The 20,000-nt window shown below is 43.8% G+C and overlaps 1 protein-coding gene across 7 annotated transcripts in view; it reads left to right on the forward strand.

Moving 5' to 3' along the window:
* The window catches only part of CTBP1 (C-terminal binding protein 1), a 372,662-nt gene that overhangs the window by 277,479 nt on the left and 75,183 nt on the right, over nt 1-20,000 (forward strand). For all 7 annotated transcript variants that reach the window (XM_068106031.2, XM_068106032.2, XM_078772389.1 and 4 more), the window contains one exon: nt 13,292-13,506. In XM_068106031.2, the coding sequence (XP_067962132.1) occupies nt 13,292-13,506 (215 nt within the window). The remainder of the gene's footprint in view (nt 1-13,291; nt 13,507-20,000) is intronic.

Consider the following 20,000-nt stretch of genomic DNA (forward strand, 5'->3'; position numbering starts at 1 on the left):
CTGCTGGTGGACTAAGCACCCCTGAGGCTCGGCCCCTGTGCAAATTGTTTTCATGCATATTAATAGGGTGGTCCACAGATATATGTAATATTTCATACTATTAAAAATCCATGCTCCACAAGGCTGCCCTTGTTGCTATGTTTATAAAGATCATATGAACCAAATATGAGGTCAATTGGAACTTATTTAGAGGTTGCTCAAAAAATAACATTTTAAATTTATCCTGATTTTTTTCAGATGGCAGAAACTCGCAGCTCTTCCACAGTTTGGTTGCTGGGCAAGTCTGAAAAGGAAATAATATGTGGGGGACTACCAACCAAAGGACACACATTGCAGAAAATGGTGTACCATCACATACAAGAACACCATACAGTTCGTGAAAGTGCCAAACCTAGTGTACAAGCTGTGTGTGCATACTGGGAAAAAGCACGAATTCCAGTGCAGAGAGTAGATTCCTGTGAGCGCCAACTTTTGAAGTTGTATGATGCCTACAAACTGGTAAAGAAAAATAGAACCAAGACATTCGAAAACTATAGAGTGAAGGAGCAGATGTTCAAAAGATGATCTTCAATCCCTCTTCGATATCTCATCAAATTATGCGCTTGAGAAAATGACGAATGAAGAAGACAAAGCATTCCTTATTCACTAGACACCTCTGGTATTTGTCAGAACACCTTGCTGCATTAGCTCTTTTTGATAGCCGGGTGGATGATGAGACAAAGGCAAAGATGGTGAAGAACTTCAAGCGGGCTCCAAACCCACACAATCTTCATAGGATAGATGCTAAAGCTTTCAGGCTTTCTGACACGGTGGACACCTACATCACAAGTCGGTCTCTTGAATTATTTGGTGTTGTCATCTCAGACTCTGACAAAGAAGTATCACTGAGTTTTCTGGAAAAGGAGCCACACCTCTGGAACACAGACAACTCATACCAAGAGCTTGATAAGAAGATACGCAGCATGAAGGTTATCAATGACTGTGCTGAGCGAGGTGTTGCTCTCATCCAAACTTTCCATGACACTCTGACTAAGAATGAAGAACAGAAGCAATTTGTGTTGAGAGTTGTTCATCATCATCGTGAAAACTTTCCAGTGTCAATCAAAACCATCTTGTCAAAGAAGTAGGCCATGTTTTGAACCACAAGTTTCTGAAAACAATGTTACGTAAAATCATTCGAATTATGTGTATTCTGATATTTACTTTGTTTTAATTGTTCTTATAGATTTGTCTTATCGTCTCTGATAGATATTTTATATTTTCTAATGGATGATTTATTTTTTCCGATAAATGATTTATTGTCAAATTAATACATGAATGTTTAATCTACTGTTTTGTTTTTAATCTTAATTTGACTATATGAATGATCATTGAACAATGAACAATTGAACATACATGTACATTGTACAATGGTACATTGTACATAATTATTTATTAGTTTACAAACAAACAAACAATAACAAGAAGACGTCATGCGGAGCACGATACTTGCAAAATCCGCTCCCACCCCCAAGAAAAAAAATTCCATTGATACAGCAAATTGTCCATTTCATCAAGATTAAAATTGACAATCTTGATCAAAGCTCGGGTCAACAGGAAGAAAAGTGACGATTTTTCAGATGAAAAATGATGATTGTGGAAGGTTTACCTTGAGTTGACCTTTGCCATTTTGACCTCAAAAATAGTTCATTTCCATATTTAGTGACTCAATGTGCAAATGCTGTTCAATTTTCAAGTCAATTCGATGAAAATTGAGGATTTTAAAAATTTGGCCTATGTTGACCTCAAAAATACTTGGTGGTTGAATTCAGTGACCAGATATGCAAGTCCTCTTCAAATTTCAAGTTAATCGGATGAAAATTGAGGATTTTAGAAATGTGGCCCATGTTGACCTTTTGGCCTATGTTGACCTCAAAAATACTTGGTGGGTGAATTCAGTGACCAGATATGCAAGTCCTCTTCAAATTTCAAGTCAATTGGATGAAAATTGAGGATTTTAGAATTTAGCAAATTTGGTGACCTTTGGCCTATGTAGACCTCAAGAATACTTGTTGGTTGAATTCAGTGACCAGATGTGCAAGTCCTCTCCAAATTTCAAGTCAATTGGATGAAAATTGAGGATTTTAGAAATTTGATGTTGACCATTTGGCCTATGTTGACCTCAAAAATGCTTGGTGGTTGAATTCAATGACCAGATATGCAAGTGGTCTTCAAATTTCAAGTCAATCGGATGAAAATTGAGGATTTTAGAAATTTAGCAAAGTTGGTGACCTTTGGGCCTATGTTGACCTTTTGACCTATTGACCCCAAAAACAATAGGCTTCTGGCATTTGACCAACTCTACTATTTGGCGAAGTTTGGTGAAGATCGGTTGAAAATTGTGACTGTAGGCCGGTGACAAACAAACAGACAAAACAAACAGACAGACAGACAGAACCACAAACACAACCGACCAATATACTTGAAAAATCTTCGATTTTGCAAGTAACAAACAAACAGACAGACAGACAGAACCACAAACACAACCGACCAATATACTTGAAAAATCTTCGATTTTGCAAGTAATAAACAAGAAGACGTCATGCGTAGCACGATACTTGCAAAATCCACCCTCCCCCAAAAGTTTTCCAATGATACATGATGGTGTATGTTGACCTTTTGGCCTATAGTGACCTCAAAAATACTTGGTGGTTGAATTCATTAACCAGATATGCAAGTCCTCTTCAAATTTCACATCAATTAGATGAAAATTTAGGATTTTATAAATGTGGCCTATGTTAACCTTCCGATGTTGACCTCAAATATACTTGGTGGTTGAATTCAGTGACCAGATACGCAAGTCCTCTTCAAATTTCAAGTCAATCGGATGAAAATTGAGGATTTTAGAAATTTGGCCTATGTTGACCATTTGGCCTATGTTGACCTTATGGCCTATGTTGACATCAAATATACTTGGTGGTTGAATTCAGTGACCAGATATGCAAGTCCTCTTCAAATTTCAAGTCAATTGGATGAAAATTGAGGATTTTAGAAATTTGGCCTATGTTGACCTTTTGGCCTATGTTCACCAAAAATATAATTTGTGGTTGAATTCAGTGACCAGATATGCAAGTCCTCTTCAAATTTCAAGTCAATTGGATGAAAATTGAGGATTTTAGAAATTTGGCCTATGTTGACCTTTTGGCCTATGTTGACATCAAATATACTTGGTGGTTGAATTCAGTGACCAGATATGCAAGTCCTCTTCAAATTTCAAGTCAATTGGATGAAAATTGAGGATTTTAGAAATTTGGCCTATGTTGACCATTTGGCCTATGTTGACCTCAAAAATGCTGGATGGTTGAATTCAGTGACCAGATATGCAAGTGGTCTTCAAATTTCAAGTCAATCGGATGAAAATTGAGGGTTTTAAAAGTTTAGCAAATTTGGTGACCTTTGGCCTATGTTGACCTTTTGACCTATTGACCCCAAAAACAATAGTCTTCTTGCTTTTGACGAACTCTACAACTTGGTGAAGTTTGGTGAAGATCGGTTGAAAATTGTGACCTGTAGGCCGGTGACAAACAAACAAACAGACAGACAGACAGAATCACAAACACAACCGACCAATATACTTGAAAAATCTTCGATTTTGCAAGTAATAATTTGAGTAATTAAAAATAGATAATTATCTATGAATTGATGTATGATGCTAAACATTCTGTATCTTATTATTCATTAGAATTTGTCAACATTTTGAGCAACCTCTAAAATAAGTCTAAATATTGTCCAATCAAGCTCAAATTTTCACCACAAACTACTTTCTTCAATAGAAATAGGGACAGGCTTGTGGAGAAATGAAAATCCAATCTTCAAATTTTTGGACCACCCTAATGTGTGTGTATGTATGTATGTATGTATATATACATGTATATATATATATATATACATATATATATATATATATATATATATATATATATACATATATATATCCAGTTGTCCTACATATATATATATATATATATATACATATATATATATATATACATATATATATACATATATATATATATACATATATATACATATATATATATATACATATAAATACATATACAGTATATACATATATATATATATACATATATATATATATACATATATATACATATATATATATATACATATATATACATATACAGTATATACATATATATATATATATATATATATATATATATTGTTGCGAATATGGAATTTGGCCTCCATATCCGCTTGTAAATATTCCCCTATTTTCTCCAATACTCCCCAACTTTCCCCGATCCCCCATTCCCTAGTCCCATTGCATGTAAATAACAATCAGTAGAGCCGACCTTCCCCTTATTCCCCCATTAAATGTCGTGCCCAGGTCCACCGCACCACAGGTAGACAACTTTCGGACATCTTCCTAGTTATTCTTATTCTATGTCAGTTAAGGCCTCGTCTCCATTAATTATGACTCTTCGTTGCACCAGAATGTGATTATATGGCATCAGTAGTGAGTTTAGGACCTTTCCCATACCTCCTCCCATCTTCTTCCCCAAACAACAACAATAACAACAACTACAACAACAATTACAACAACAACAGAGGAGATGGCGGCGGAGCGGGGGAGGATGCGTCCTCACACCGGCTCGATTAGCTCCAGACCATGCGCTCCACGGGGTTACCCCGAAGGGGCTGGCTGTCAGCTCCTCGTCAGGGGCGGAGCCAGTAACCCCCCCCGCACGCACCCAATGAGAAGCAACGTGCCGATTCCACGAGGCGGAGCTAACGAGCCGAGGGCGTGTCACTCCCCGCCGGATATACGCGGCCCCGCGCCGGATGTGACGTCAGATGCGCCTCAGCTTGGAGACTGGAGAGAGAAGCCACCGCCACCCCCAGCGCGACGATACCTCCCCGCATCTCTGGACCGGACCGAGTCGATTCTGCCTTGAGCCAAGAGTGCACCTTGAGCCATCGCGACCTGCCTTTCCTTTTCATCAACCCCCGTGTGAGTCAGCATTTTGTCCCGTGTGTCTGTCGTCTGTCCGGGGTTAATATAAGAGTGTGTCTAAGTGCCTGTCTTCCTGTAATATACCTCTAGCCCCTGTAATCTAACCTTTTTCCGTACGAATATACTTGAGAACTGAACCCCTGGTGTCGTATTGTGTGATTGTAATCCAGCCGGGTGTCTTCTCTTTCCTATTGAGCCAGCATAGCGCGGCTCGTCAACGTCGAGTATAGTCGGGTAATTTGTGCGGACACGACGGCCATTCCGCTCGGCCCACTTTAACATCAAAGTCGTGTCTGTAACAATTGGTGTCGGGAGTGAGATTCGAGGCCCGACCAAATTTTGAAGAAAAAAAAAAAAAAAAACGAATAGAGGAAAAAAAAAAAATTTGGTCAAAATTTGGAGCGGCCGAAATTTGTTTTGTTTTACGAAACTCGAATTTTGCAAGTCGCGCTATGGCGGATCAAGACGGCTGGGGTCCGGTAGGGGAGAGTGAAGCAGGGTCGGTCCAGGACCAAATTGAGGGACATGAGGGACATGAGGAGAGCGAAGCAGCGAGGGTAGCAAACGCACAAAATGGCGCCTCGCTGGTCACCGCGCCCGCGACCGTAGCAGCGCCGCCGATGGATTGGGGCCTATTTATGGAACAAATAAAGGCGCTCATGGTCCAGACAAGTGAAGACCTGAGGAATGACTTGGGAAACCAAATGGGGGTAATGAGGGACGAAGCGAGGGCTCGGAGTGAGCAATTGGGGGTAATGAGGGACGAAGCGAGGGCTCGGAGTGAGCAATTGGGGGTAATGAGGGACGAAGCGAGGGGTACCGGTGAGAAGTTAGACAATAATTTTGAGGAGTTAGACAAGAAAATTGGGAAGATAGACAATAATTTTGAGGGGTTAGACAACGGGATAAAAGAAGTGAAAAATGGGTTAATGGGGGTAGAAAATAGAATGGCTGCCCAGGAGAATCAGATAGAGGGAGTGAAAAATGGGTTAGAGGGGTTAGAAAACAGTATGGAAGGCAAATTGAGGGACATGAGGAACCAAGCGGAAAGGGAAGTTAAACAAATGGAGCAGCAGATAGAGGGGGTCAGAATGGGGGTAGAAACCAAACTGGATGCTCACAGGGAGGAAATGGAGCAGATGAGGGTGGCATCTGGGCAGGAGATGCAAGTGATGGGAGAGGAGATCAGAAGAGGAGTGAGTGAGGAGGTCGGAGGAGTGCGCGAGGAGGTGAGGCACTGTGAGGAGCACATGGAAAAGGAGGTGAGAAAGGGGACTGTAAAGTTACAAGGGGGCATAGAGGACCTGACGCAAGAGGTGGAGCAGCTGACGGTGGGACAAACGGAGTTAGTGGAGCAGGTTCAAAGGAACACTGCGGTATTAGGAGGTTTAAAGGCGACACAGAAAGAACTAAAAGATGACTTGGTAGCGACGAAGAGGGAATGTCAGATGGTACGTGAGGGACTGACAACGAGGTTGGACGAGGTGGTAGAGGTAATGGAGACGAAGGACCGGCAGGTGAGGACGCACCTGGAAACGGTCAAGGTAGCCTTAGAGGATGAGCTTGAGGATACGTACCGGGGAATAAAAGAGGTGAAGCAGAAATTAGAAGAAGTGGAAGAAGGGATGAGCGAAATTAAGAAGCGACGGAGAGGGGATAAGAAAGAGATAAAAGAGGAGATAAAAGAATTGGTCCAAAGTCTGTGTTTGGATCGTGATGATGTGCTCATTAACCGGATGAGGGATTCGCAGGTGATGGAGGAGAAGCGAAGAGGAAGAGGACCCGGTGTAAGTGGTGACCAATATGGTCGTGCGTATGATGCGCCAGGGGATTTAAGGAGCTTGGGGGTCGAGATGGACCCGGGTGTTCGTGAGAGGCCGTTGGTGAAGTGTGCGACAGGTTTGGTGTGCGAAAGAGGAGGTGTGCGAGAAAGTCCGACTCTGGGGTGTGTGAGGAAAAAGTGCGTGCCAAGGAGTAGTGAGGGTGCTGGCGAGAGTGAGTCGGTCGTAGCGTGTGTGCGAGGGAGCACGTGGAAGCGCGGTGTGGTGAGTGTTGCAGAGGGTGTGACGGGAGAGTGTGCGCAAGAGTGTGCGCGAGAAAGGTGTGTGACGGACAGGTGCATGAGGAAAGAGTGCGCTGTCAGAAGTAAGGAAGAGTGTCCACCTGTGGTGAGTGTTACAGAGGGTGTAACGGGAGAGTGTGCGCGAGAAAGGTGTGTGACCGACAGGTGCATGAGGAAAGAGTGCGCTGTCAGAAGTAAGGAAGAGTGTCCACCTGTGGTGAGTGTTACAGAGGGTGTAACGGGAGAGTGTGCGCGAGAAAGGTGTGTGACCGACAGGTGCATGAGGAAAGAGTGCGCTGTCAGAAGTAAGGAAGAGTGTCCACCTGTGGTGAGTGTTACAGAGGGTGTGACGGGAGAGTGTGCGCGAGAAAGGTGTGTGACGGACAGGTGCACGAGGAAAGAGTGCGCTGTCAGAAGTAAGGAAGAGTGTCCACCTGTGGTGAGTGTTACAGAGGGTGTAACGCAAGAGTGTGCGCGAGAAAGGTGTGTGACGGACAGGTGCACGAGGAAAGAGTGCGCTGTCAAGAGTAAGGGTGAGTGCGCTGTCAGGAATGGAGGTGAAAGTAGTGAGAGTGACATGGAGCGTGAGTTAGTTGTGACAGGTGAGCGAGGATGTACACCTGGGATGGAAGGATGCACACCTGGAATGGTAGAGCGTGAGTGGGAATGCACGCTGGAGTTGGTGGTGAGGCACGTGGTTGGGTGTGCGAATGAGGGCACACCTGTGATTGTCACAGAGGAGGTAACCGAGGAGGGGGCGCGAAGCGGTGTATTGGTGAGGTGTGCGAGCAACGAATGTGTGCCAAAGTGTTCGGTGGTCAGGTGTGTGACCAAGGCTGTGAGTGGAATGGGTGTACCTGGGTGTGTAAGGAAGGGTACGAGGAGCATGGGCACAGCTGGATGTGTGAGCAAGGAACGGGCTGCGGGGTGTAAGCGTCCAGGTGAAGCATCGACGTTACACGGGTTAGAGGTTAGAGCGACTTTTAGCCGAAGCAGGCCCTCGGTGCGTGCCGGGCCTCGCTTTGAACGGCCGCGTCCAGGCTCCACTAGGCGGAGCTGGCAGCCCGATAGGAAGGGTCGTTATGGCGACCACGTTTTGTTGAGACGTGCCGGCAGGTCGAGATCGGGACATTGGATGGCTCCACGCCGAGGTGATGCGTGGGATCTCGGCCCGGGTAAGCCCCCGTCCCTGCACCGAGTGCCGGACGCATCCAGCCACTGGCACAAAACAACCAGCATCCATTGCTTGGCTTTACGAAGCCGGGCTTTGGACAGGAATTGGCGCACCGAGAGGCATTATTGAGTAGACTGGGTGATGAGGTTAGTGTTTTGGACCCAAAATTAGAGAAAAGCAAAATTTAATGATTGGCAAGGGATTGGCAGTAGTGATTGGCAGATGATGGGCAGTGATTGGCAAATTTTTGATTTATTGAAATTTGATGTGCAAAATTGGTAGTGAGAGACCCCCGATGTGGTGGGATGGCAAATCCACCATCCTTCCCATGTGTGGGGCAAATGCGCAATAGTTTATGGGGTGTATGGCAGTGAAAACTAGCCCGGGTGGGTTAGGATATATCGTGTGTAGGGATCTAGAGATTGACATTAGGTAACGTTAAGATTAGTTAGTGACTGATACCTGTAGTGGGGACGCAGGTAGATTAGTATGGATGATAATGACGAGGGAGCGCAATAGTTTAAAGGGACGACTGGGAAGCGCAAGTTTCAGAAGGGAGTAGTTAGCTGAGATGATGCCGTGTTTGTGAGAATTGAACAGGTGTGATTGCACAGGTGTGCAACTGGACAGGTGTGTGGAGCAGTGTATGAGTAGTGAGTGTGTGGATCAGCGCGAATGCGCTTGGGGAGAGAAGGGTGCAGGTGGCACCAGCTGTGAGAGCACAGGTGTGCAGGTACAGGTGTGTGGAGAGAGTTGGAGTGAGTGGTACGGAGTGGTGTGCATGGTGCGAAGGTGTGGATGGGGGAAGAGTGGACCCCTTTCACGAGTACCCGGGGCGGGTAGTGTAAGTGTTAGGTAGAGGGTGCAGGTAAATTGTGGTTGGATATTGGCATTTGTGGTGCGGTTGCAGAATGGTGTTGTGAATGGGTGCATTAGTGTTGTGGAAATGGCTGGGCGTGTAGCCTGTTAGTGTGTGTAGTTGGTTGGGCACTCCACCACTGTGAGGATGTCGGCCAGGTGAGGCCGCAGGTGGGCTCTGGGAGCCGGTAGTTGTGAGTGGGTGCCTGAGGATCCCGGGTGTGGATCGGGCAGCCCAGTGCCAGAGAGGGCACGGAGTGGGGAGAGAGCCAGAGGGCCTTCCCCTGGTAGTTAGGTTAGGGCAAGGAGCAGGTAAGCTCGGAGGCAACTGCAGTGGTGGAGGTGTGCAGGTGGGTAGACCCACTGGGAGAGGTACACGCCGCAGCCCAGAAATTGTGCGAGGGCACCGGGAGATGAATCGGGGGAGTGAGACCCCAAATTGAAGCGCACCACAGTTTGGCCAATGGGAATTGGTTTTTAGAACCCATAGTGTAAGAGGGCCAATGGTTTGGCCGGAGAAAGACCCCGGGTAGTGTAAAGTTGTTAAAGTCATTTAGGAAATAGTTAGGATTGATGAACCTGTCGCACCATACGCAGCCACTTACCTGTGGTGATGATGATGACTCCACACCTGTGTTTTCTTTGTTTTGTTGCAGGAGATGAATCGCTGTGTGGATTTGTGAGACGCATCACGACGTGGATGAGACATTGGGGTGATTCCATCTCTCCCTCCCTAGGAGGGACTGATGATGAATTGGTAATGGCAAATTATGATGTTGAGTTGGAGATGGCAAATTTTGATGAGAGTTGAAAATGGCAAATTTGATTGGTTAGGAGGGAGAGAAGACGAATTTGGTTTATGGGAGGAACGGGGAAGACAGTAGGGATGTTTGTTGATTTGTAAAGTAGATGTTTATGGGTAGTGTTGTGTTTTGTGGATACAGTAAGGGGTAAGGGAGGGGCCATGTAGGTTACCTGGTGGGGGGGGGGCGTACGATAGGAACGTACCTGTCTCACCTGGTTCCCATGTGCCCCCAGTGTGCATCACCTTACATTGCGTGCACTTTTGCGCCCTTACCACCTTACTCACTTGTTTCTTCTTTTGTCTCCCACCTCCGAGGATCTGGCTTTGGGGTAGAGAGAGAGGAGAGAGAGGTGCTGGCTACGCAGTTGTGGGCCTGCACTTTCGCTGTTCGCTGCCTGGATCGGTACACCATATGGACCGCAATGTTTGTGGCCACCCACAATGGACCGCAGTTCGTTTGCGGCCAAGCACCACCCGGGGATGGACCTATGGGTCAACGTGGCACCTATGCCATAAAGGTGAACCACTGTTAATTAACACCACCAAGTGCACCACAAGAAGAGCAAGAGACACCTGCAGGGTTAGGGGTTGTCGAATTTATTTTTATTCCAATGAACAATGGTGACTGCACCGATTGGTGGTGGGGTGGTGCTGTTGATGCTCGGGAAGGGTGCTCTGCACGTTATTAAAGGCCGTCGGCCACAGAGCACTCGTGGGTTGGTGTATCGATGTTGGCAAGCGCGCTCTCTCTATGCATAACATCTGCATGTGTTCCTCCAAAAACAGGTCCTGGATCGTAGTGTAAATAGCAGCGTAGTCTTGTAAATAATGCTCCCTACCGGCTGTATGTTTAGTTTGAGAATTCTTTCCGGATTCGGTTATCCTGTGGGTGTGTTTCTGTGAGGAGAAGGGTGCAACGTCGCAGGGGGACATATTTACTCATTTGTGAATATCTGTAAAACTGTCGCACTCAGGGTAGAGTTAATAGTAGAGGGAACTACATTGCGTGCCACACTAAAGTAGGTAAAAATTTATCGGGTCGGGACGCCCCGAGGGTAGAGAAGGGTGCAATGTTGCGAATATGGAATTTGGCCTCCATATCCGCTTGTAAATATTCCCCTATTTTCTCCAATACTCCCCAACTTTCCCCGATCCCCCATTCCCTAGTCCCATTGCATGTAAATAACAATCAGTAGAGCCGACCTTCCCCTTATTCCCCCATTAAATGTCGTGCCCAGGTCCACCGCACCACAGGTAGACAACTTTCGGACATCTTCCTAGTTATTCTTATTCTATGTCAGTTAAGGCCTCGTCTCCATTAATTATGACTCTTCGTTGCACCAGAATGTGATTATATGGCATCAGTAGTGAGTTTAGGACCTTTCCCATACCTCCTCCCATCTTCTTCCCCAAACAACAACAATAACAACAACTACAACAACAATTACAACAACAACAGAGGAGATGGCGGCGGAGCGGGGGAGGATGCGTCCTCACACCGGCTCGATTAGCTCCAGACCATGCGCTCCACGGGGTTACCCCGAAGGGGCTGGCTGTCAGCTCCTCGTCAGGGGCGGAGCCAGTAACCCCCCCCGCACGCACCCAATGAGAAGCAACGTGCCGATTCCACGAGGCGGAGCTAACGAGCCGAGGGCGTGTCACTCCCCGCCGGATATACGCGGCCCCGCGCCGGATGTGACGTCAGATGCGCCTCAGCTTGGAGACTGGAGAGAGAAGCCACCGCCACCCCCAGCGCGACGATACCTCCCCGCATCTCTGGACCGGACCGAGTCGATTCTGCCTTGAGCCAAGAGTGCACCTTGAGCCATCGCGACCTGCCTTTCCTTTTCATCAACCCCCGTGTGAGTCAGCATTTTGTCCCGTGTGTCTGTCGTCTGTCCGGGGTTAATATAAGAGTGTGTCTAAGTGCCTGTCTTCCTGTAATATACCTCTAGCCCCTGTAATCTAACCTTTTTCCGTACGAATATACTTGAGAACTGAACCCCTGGTGTCGTATTGTGTGATTGTAATCCAGCCGGGTGTCTTCTCTTTCCTATTGAGCCAGCATAGCGCGGCTCGTCAACGTCGAGTATAGTCGGGTAATTTGTGCGGACACGACGGCCATTCCGCTCGGCCCACTTTAACATCAAAGTCGTGTCTGTAACAATTTATATATATATATATATATATATATATATATATATATATACACACACATATACACACACGAGATGAATATCGTATATATATTCATCTCGTATATACATCTCGTATACACTCCCCTGTGTGTGTGTATGATATACATATATATTAATTGCACCTAATTTGTGTCAAGTTCTGTGAAACGAGATTGATATGAAAACATTCATGTTGTCTTTGTTGTTAAATTTATTCTGGTTTCTTCAAACAAATAGCGATTTTAGTCCACAATGTTCTTACCTCATACCAGCGCATGTCCGAGGGTTTGCGCATGCGCTATTCAAAAAGGCACCCCGACAACAAGAACAACAACGCGGTCCTCTCATAGAGCTGCTCGTCACAGCTAAAAAGGAAAATGGACTTCTGGGGAGAGTGCATGCCATCTTATTACCCAGTAATGCTACGTTATTTACATCGTTCTGTGACCGAGCTCGTAACTCAATTTGCTCGTTTCTCAAATTAAATTTCCCCATTAAAATGAATTGAAATGCTATTAATCCGTTCCAGCCCCCCAAAAACCACACAATTTTTTTTTAAATATATATATATAAATATCTCGCGCTTTATATTTCACCTGTATGCAGCATACAAGTTGGCAGGATGGCCTGGACTGGAGGTACGCACACTTGACTCTAAACTGTCCAGCCTGGGTTTGAATCCCGACCCGGCTATAACCTGTCATGTCGGTGTTTCACAGGCAGGGTGATTCATCAATGTGTGTACCGCTAAACTGGGCGCCCCGTTTGCGTCCCATTAGTTGTTGGATGTTAAGGATCTGTGTAGTGTTCTGGGCCCTGCGCTATTTCTGGTCTTCATCAATGACCTCATCGAAATGACCTCATCAATGACCCATCGAAAACCTTGATATTTTCTACCCCCGGTAATTCACCCCAGAGTCCTTGCAGTGTTCATATGTTTTATTCCTCTCCCACCTCCCCCCAAGTCCTCCCGATGTCCCTGCTCTCAATTGTTCCACAGCTAGTCGAACCCTTTCGATGTTGTTGGGTTTGTTGTGTTTCTCAAGATGGAGTTGATAAGATGTCATGGAATCTGTCTTGGTATGTTTTGTCGTGCGCCGTAGTTGGTAGGATTTTACGATACACTGTTAGAGTGAGAAACGTTTTCTCTTTGCTGACATAATCGCGCTCACTTTGTGTAACTCCCTTGCCGATGCAGGTCGGGTAGGGCAGGCTGTGGCACTACGGGCCAAGGCGTTTGGCTTCAATGTGATCTTCTATGACCCATATCTGGGGGATGGTGTTGAGCGTGCACTCGGTGTGCAACGCGTAAGCACACTGCAGGAACTTCTCTTCAATAGCGACTGTGTCAGCCTACACTGCTCGCTGAATGAGCACAACCATCACCTCATCAACGACTTCACCATCAAGCAGGTGAGTCCTTCAACCGATTCCTTCACCACCATTGGATCTTTCAGTACTGTATACATATCTATATATATATATATATATATATATATATATATATATATATATATATATATATATATATATATATATATATATATATATATACATACATACATACATACACATACATACATACACACACACACACACACATACACACATACATACATACATACATACATACATACATACATACATGGTCCGTCAGGGAGGTGTGACGATTTTCAGAAAACTCGTACACAGTTATTTTTAGTCGAATTTCAATTTTTATTTTTTTTAAAAGACTACATATATAATGCCATGTAATACACTGTAACAAAGACATTTAAAAAAATGTAATTCATGTTTGAAAAATGACATCATCTAAATGGCGGCCGTTCTTGTCCAAGCATTCTTGCAGACGCGCGGAAAAGTTGTCCATAGACCTTTCAACCATGGCAAGTGGAATAGCTCGAATTTCTCTGATGATGGCATCTGAAAGGGTCTCAAGAGTGCGTGGTTTTTCAATGTAAACCTTAGCTTTCAGGTAACACCATAAAAAATAGTCACAGGGTGAAAGATCGGGCGATCGAGGGGGCCACTCCACATCCCCACGGATTGAAATGAGGTGCGCTGGAAAATGTTCTCTTAATAAGGCCATTGATTCTCTTGAGGTATGGCAAGTAGCCCCATCTTGCTGAAACCAAACTGTAGGGAGGTCAATGCGACTGATCTGTCTGACATCCGTAGAGCGCGAGCATGCCGTACCGCTGACCGATGAGGGCTGGCCTCCACAGCTTGTCGAACCCTTTCGATGTTTTCCGGGGTCCTAACGGTTCGATCACCTCTCCAAGCTGCTCCTGGCCTCACAGATCCAGTTGTCCTGAAGTTTTTTACCCACTTCAATATTGTGTTTCGAGACGGAACGGCGCCACGTCGACCAACATTGAAGTGAGTACGAAATCTGCGCTGTGTAAGCACCACCGAACTATCCGTTTGAATAAACGTCTCAACAACAAAGACGCGATGTTCAATCGTCTACAGCTCCATGGCTACTGAAATGGCGCCTAACAACGATTAACCAACAGCCATCACGCATGCGCTAGACCCCCCACTTGCATTGTTATACCCAATTCAAACATGAATTACATTTTTTAAATGTCTTTGTTACAGTGTATTAAATGGCATTATATATGTAGTCTTTAAAAAAAATAAAAATTGAAATTCGACTAAAAATAACTACGAGTTTTCTGAAAATCGTCACACCTCCCAGCCGGACCCTGTATATATATATATATAAGATAGGGAGATAGGGAGACGGGAGATAGGGAGATAGGGAAAATAAGGGAGATAGGGGGACGTTTGGACCAATCGAGTCAATTCGCACCCTCGACTGTTGAACACTTTCTCCATAAGATTGGGAAAAAAATACGTGAAAAGATGGTTAATAATTTTTTTTTGGACAAAGAGCATATAAACCCATTTTTTTGTAACGCATATTTCTGGTTAATAACCATTTTCTGTAAAGTTTGAAACTACCATTAACAGCGCTAAATGTTGTTTAGTTTTTGGCAAGAAAGCCGCGGCAAGGAAAGCAAAATCATCTGGGTTTAAATATAACAATGAGAAATGAGGATGAGCCGATGAGGGGTTTCACTGTACTGTTACAGTATTTCACTGTACTGCAAAAAATACAGGAGAAGCTCGGGCCCCTGAACCACCCTCTTGACGCCCCCGTGTGTATATATATATATATACAAATACATATTCTCCTCAAAGTAAAACATTTTTGCTCTTTAATTATTTGACAATGCGGTTTTCACATGCAAGCCACAATTGTCTTATTTTACATTTCTCTTTGCCACCACCCTTGTTTATGTAATCGTCTCCATTAACTGGGTTGGCCTTTTCGACACTCCCATTTCAGCACTTAGGTCGTGATGTTGCGTTCCCAGGTGAAAATCCCATATACTGTGTTGATTTTTCCATTGTCTACTGATGTTCTTGTAATTCACGTAAAACGAAGTGATATCCTTGTTCCACAAGTGCCAGCTCCTCCATGAGCCTTGCATTCGTTTAAAAGAATAGATTACCTTTCTTTATACCAAGTTATTTGTTCTCAATGGTTGCATTTCCAACATTATCTGCATCATTTATTTCGCAAATGTTCATCGGTTAATGCTAACCTCCAGTTAATTAAAATTGTAAAATCTCTTTCGTCAAATAAAACAGAATTCGACTTTTATTTTTTCCGGACATGTTCATGGCTCCCTCTGCTGGGTGACCATGGAAAAACGGGAAACATAAATCTGGAAATGAGAACCATGGAATGTTTCCATTACTCCTTCGGTAATTGTCGTGGATAATGGCTTTCATTCCTCGCATGCACGCGCAGGTTGATTGGTACGTACTTTAATTTGGATAAATTTGACTCATTGCTATTTATGCTCACCAGCACAACCTCACATCTAATCAAGTGTACATATTTATATATATATATATATATATATATATATATATATATATAACTGTAAGAAATAGTAGAAACTCCAAAGTACGAGCAGGGCGTCTCATTTGTATTGAATATATAATCGTTAGATTAAATAAGACCCGGACGTAGCTTCAGGACGTCGATCTTTAATTGTCGACAAGCTTTCGACCAACAAAGGTCTTCTTCTGAGTCTACAAAAACAGCAGGCATGTATATCAGTCACGTGTGTATGGTGATATGTGTGTAGAAAATGCATACAGAAGGAAGAGCCACGCCAAAGTTCACTCACCAGCCCCAAGTTCGACGGAAGTGACCGTTTACGTCACGGTCACTTCCGTTAGGGTGCGCGTGCATATACAAATATAGAGATATACATACATAAACACACAAGCATATATTCATATCCCATTTATATTCATATAATATATTTATATATTTATATAAATGACATATAAAGGTAGAATGAATGAATGAATGAATGAATGAATGGGTTACGGTTAACAATTTGATTGGGTTGATGTGGGAACATGCTTTAGTCATCAAAATTTATGCCATGAGGGACTTTTGTCCGAAGTTTGTGTATCCAAAAGGACTCACGTTTCAGAATCGTGGTGTGTGATCGATTTGTGATTGATTCAATGGCAGAGATCTGAATGTCATTTATAGAGTGATCCGGTTGATTAAAGTGTATCGTGTAAGGTAGAGATTTGCCCTGACTGGTGTGGAAGTTATTGATTTCTGACCGGGTGTTATTAAATCGTGTGTAGAGTGTATTTTCAGTTTTTCCAACATATTGTTTGTTGCACTTTTGGCAAGTGATTAGGTATATGACCCATGTAGATTTGCAGTTCATATAGGAGGTGATGGGGAATTTTTGTCCAGTGCTAGAACTACAGAATTTGTTTCCTTCTAGTAAATGTTTGTGAATAATGCATTTGTTTGCTGTGCATTTATAGAAGCCAGGGATCCTAGTTTCTTTGTTGTGGGGCTGTGGGTGCTTTGCTTTTACCAAGAGCTCCCTGAGTGTCACAGTCCGAAGTTCACTTTCTAGACACATCACTCACGCTTCAAAATAACAGACTCGAAACAGAACTATACACCAAACCAACAGACACCCACTCTTACCTTCTCCCCTCTTCATCTCATCCTAAACATACAATTGCAAGCATACCATACAGTCAAGCACTCAGAGTAAGACGCATTTGCTCAACAAAAATGGCAGAAGAAACTTCTCTCTGCCAATTAGAAACACACTTCATTGCAAGAAACTATGACCCTCACTCTGTGCAAGAAGCAATAACCCGAGCAAAACGCATACCGAGAGCAGACCTTCTGACTTACAAACCCAAACCTGCAACTAACCGTGTCCCACTGGTAACCACCTACTCTGCTACCTCATCCCAATTGCCAAGCATTCTGAATAAGGCCCTTCCTCTCCTCCATCAATCAGAAACACTCGGCACCACATTTCCTCAACCTCCACTAACATCATTTCGACGTGGTCGGACACTCAGGGACCTTTTGGTAAAAGCAAAACACCCACAGCCCCACAACAAAGAAACTAGGATCCCTGGCTTCTATAAATGCACAGCAAAAAAATGCATTATTCACAAACATTTACTAGAAGGAAACAAATTCTGTAGTTCTAGCACTGGACAAAAATTCCCCATCACCTCCTATATGAACTGCAAATCTACATGGGTCATATACCTAATCACTTGCCAAAAGTGCAACAAACAATATGTTGGAAAAACTGAAAATACACTCTACACACGATTTAATAACACCCGGTCAGAAATCAATAACTTCCACACCAGTCAGGGCAAATCTCTACCTTACACGATACACTTTAATCAACCGGATCACTCTATAAATGACATTCAGATCTCTGCCATTGAATCAATTACAAATCGATCACACACCACGATTCTGAAACGTGAGTCCTTTTGGATACACAAACTTCGGACAAAAGTCCCTCATGGCATAAATTTTGATGACTAAAGCATGTTCCCACATCAACCCAATCAAATTGTTAACCGTAACCCATTCATTCATTCATTCATTCATTCATTCATTCTACCTTTATATGTCATTTATATAAATATATAAATATATTATATGAATATAAATGGGATATGAATATATGCTTGTGTGTTTATGTATGTATATCTCTATATTTGTATATGCACGCACACCCTAACGGAAGTGACCGTGACGTAAACAGTCACTTCCGTCGAACTTGGGGCTGGTGAGTGAACTTTGGCGTGGCTCTTCCTTCTGTATGCATTTTCTACACACATATCAGCATACACACGTGACTGATATACATGCCTGCTGTTTTTGTAGACTCAGAAGAAGACCTTTGTTGGTCGAAAGCTTGTCGACAATTAAAGATCGACGTCCTGAAGCTACGTCCGCGTCTTATTTAATCTAACGATTATATATACAGTGGAACCTTGACTTACGAGTTTAATCCGTTCCGTGACCGAGCTCGTAACTCAAATTGCTCGTTTCTCAAATCAAATTTCCCCATTAAAATGCATTGAAATGCTATTAATCCGTTCCAGCCCGCCAAAAACCACACCAATTTTTTTTTTAATATACAGTATATATAAAAATATCTCGCGCTTTATATTTCACCTGTATGCAGCATACAAGTTGGCAGGATGGCCTGGACTGGAGGTACGCACACTTGACTCTAAAGTCTAAACTGTCCAGCCTGGGTTTGAATCCCGACCCAGCTATAACCTGTCATGGGTGAATCACAGGCAGGGTGATTCATCAATGGCTGTACCGCTAAACTGGGCGCCCCGTTTGCGTCCCATTAGTTGTTGGATGTTAAGGATCTCACCGTGTTTTCCACAAAGAGAAGGCGAGCTATCGCCGGCACTCTGAACAAGTTGACGGCAGAGATACTGTACTTGCACGGCATGATAACCACGTGTCGCACGATCTCTTGTCATGGTCCACAAGATTATCACAGAGAGGTGCAGCTTCCAGCGTTTCGAGATCTGATCCAGGCCTATCCAACGAGACCGGTCCCAGCGTTCTAGGCCCGGTGGTTGTCTCAGACGGACCCGACAACGGCAGTGTTCGTTTTAACTCGATTCGATTCGAGCGCCGACGTGCCGGCGAACAAAACCGGTCATATCTTTTGAACGCGTGGCTCGATTTTTACAAAATAAACTTTTTCTTGAAGGTCTGAACCGTGCGCTCAAAACGATACCGAGTTTGACCCTGAGAGAGCCGTTTTGCGCCGGCAAAGGCGCCTTGTGTGACGTGAGGACCACGTCGTGCTGCATAGATTATCATAAATTATCATATCATTATCGGCGGCGTTATATATCATTAGCGCTATACGACAGAGATACTGTACTTGAACGGCAAGATAACCACGTGACCGGAGCCCACCTGGCGGCATAAACTCAAAATAACCGAAATGCGAAAACTAAAATGCAGCGCTATACTACGACAGAGATACTGTACGTGCACGGCAAGATAACCACGTGACCGGGTGGCGAAAGCTCGTAACTCGGATCTCGGCTCGCATCTCAAAGCAATAAACTGCCAGAGTGACGGCTCGTATCTCGAAAAACTCGTAAGTTGGGGCACTCGTAAGTCGAGGTTCCACTGTATATATATATATATATATATATATATATATATATATATATATATATATATATATATATATATACACAGTGTGTGTACGTATGTATGTGTATGTGTGTATATATATATATATATATATATATATATATATATATATATATATATGTATGTATGTATGTATGTATGTATATGCTCGCTGCGCTCGCCTCACCAAGCGTCGTTACTGAGGGGCGGGCTTATTTTAGCTGAGGATAATGACTGTACCGGAGTTGCTGTGTTGTCATGATTTACACCAATCATAATTCAAACAATTATTTTGCACAAATGTATTTGTTGTGTTTGTAATATTACATTTTTATAGGCAATTTAGGTTGAA

This window comes from Myxine glutinosa, chromosome 2 (assembly GCF_964187855.1).
Source record: "Myxine glutinosa chromosome 2, kmMyxGlut1.1, whole genome shotgun sequence".
Lineage (NCBI taxonomy): Eukaryota > Metazoa > Chordata > Myxini > Myxiniformes > Myxinidae > Myxine > Myxine glutinosa.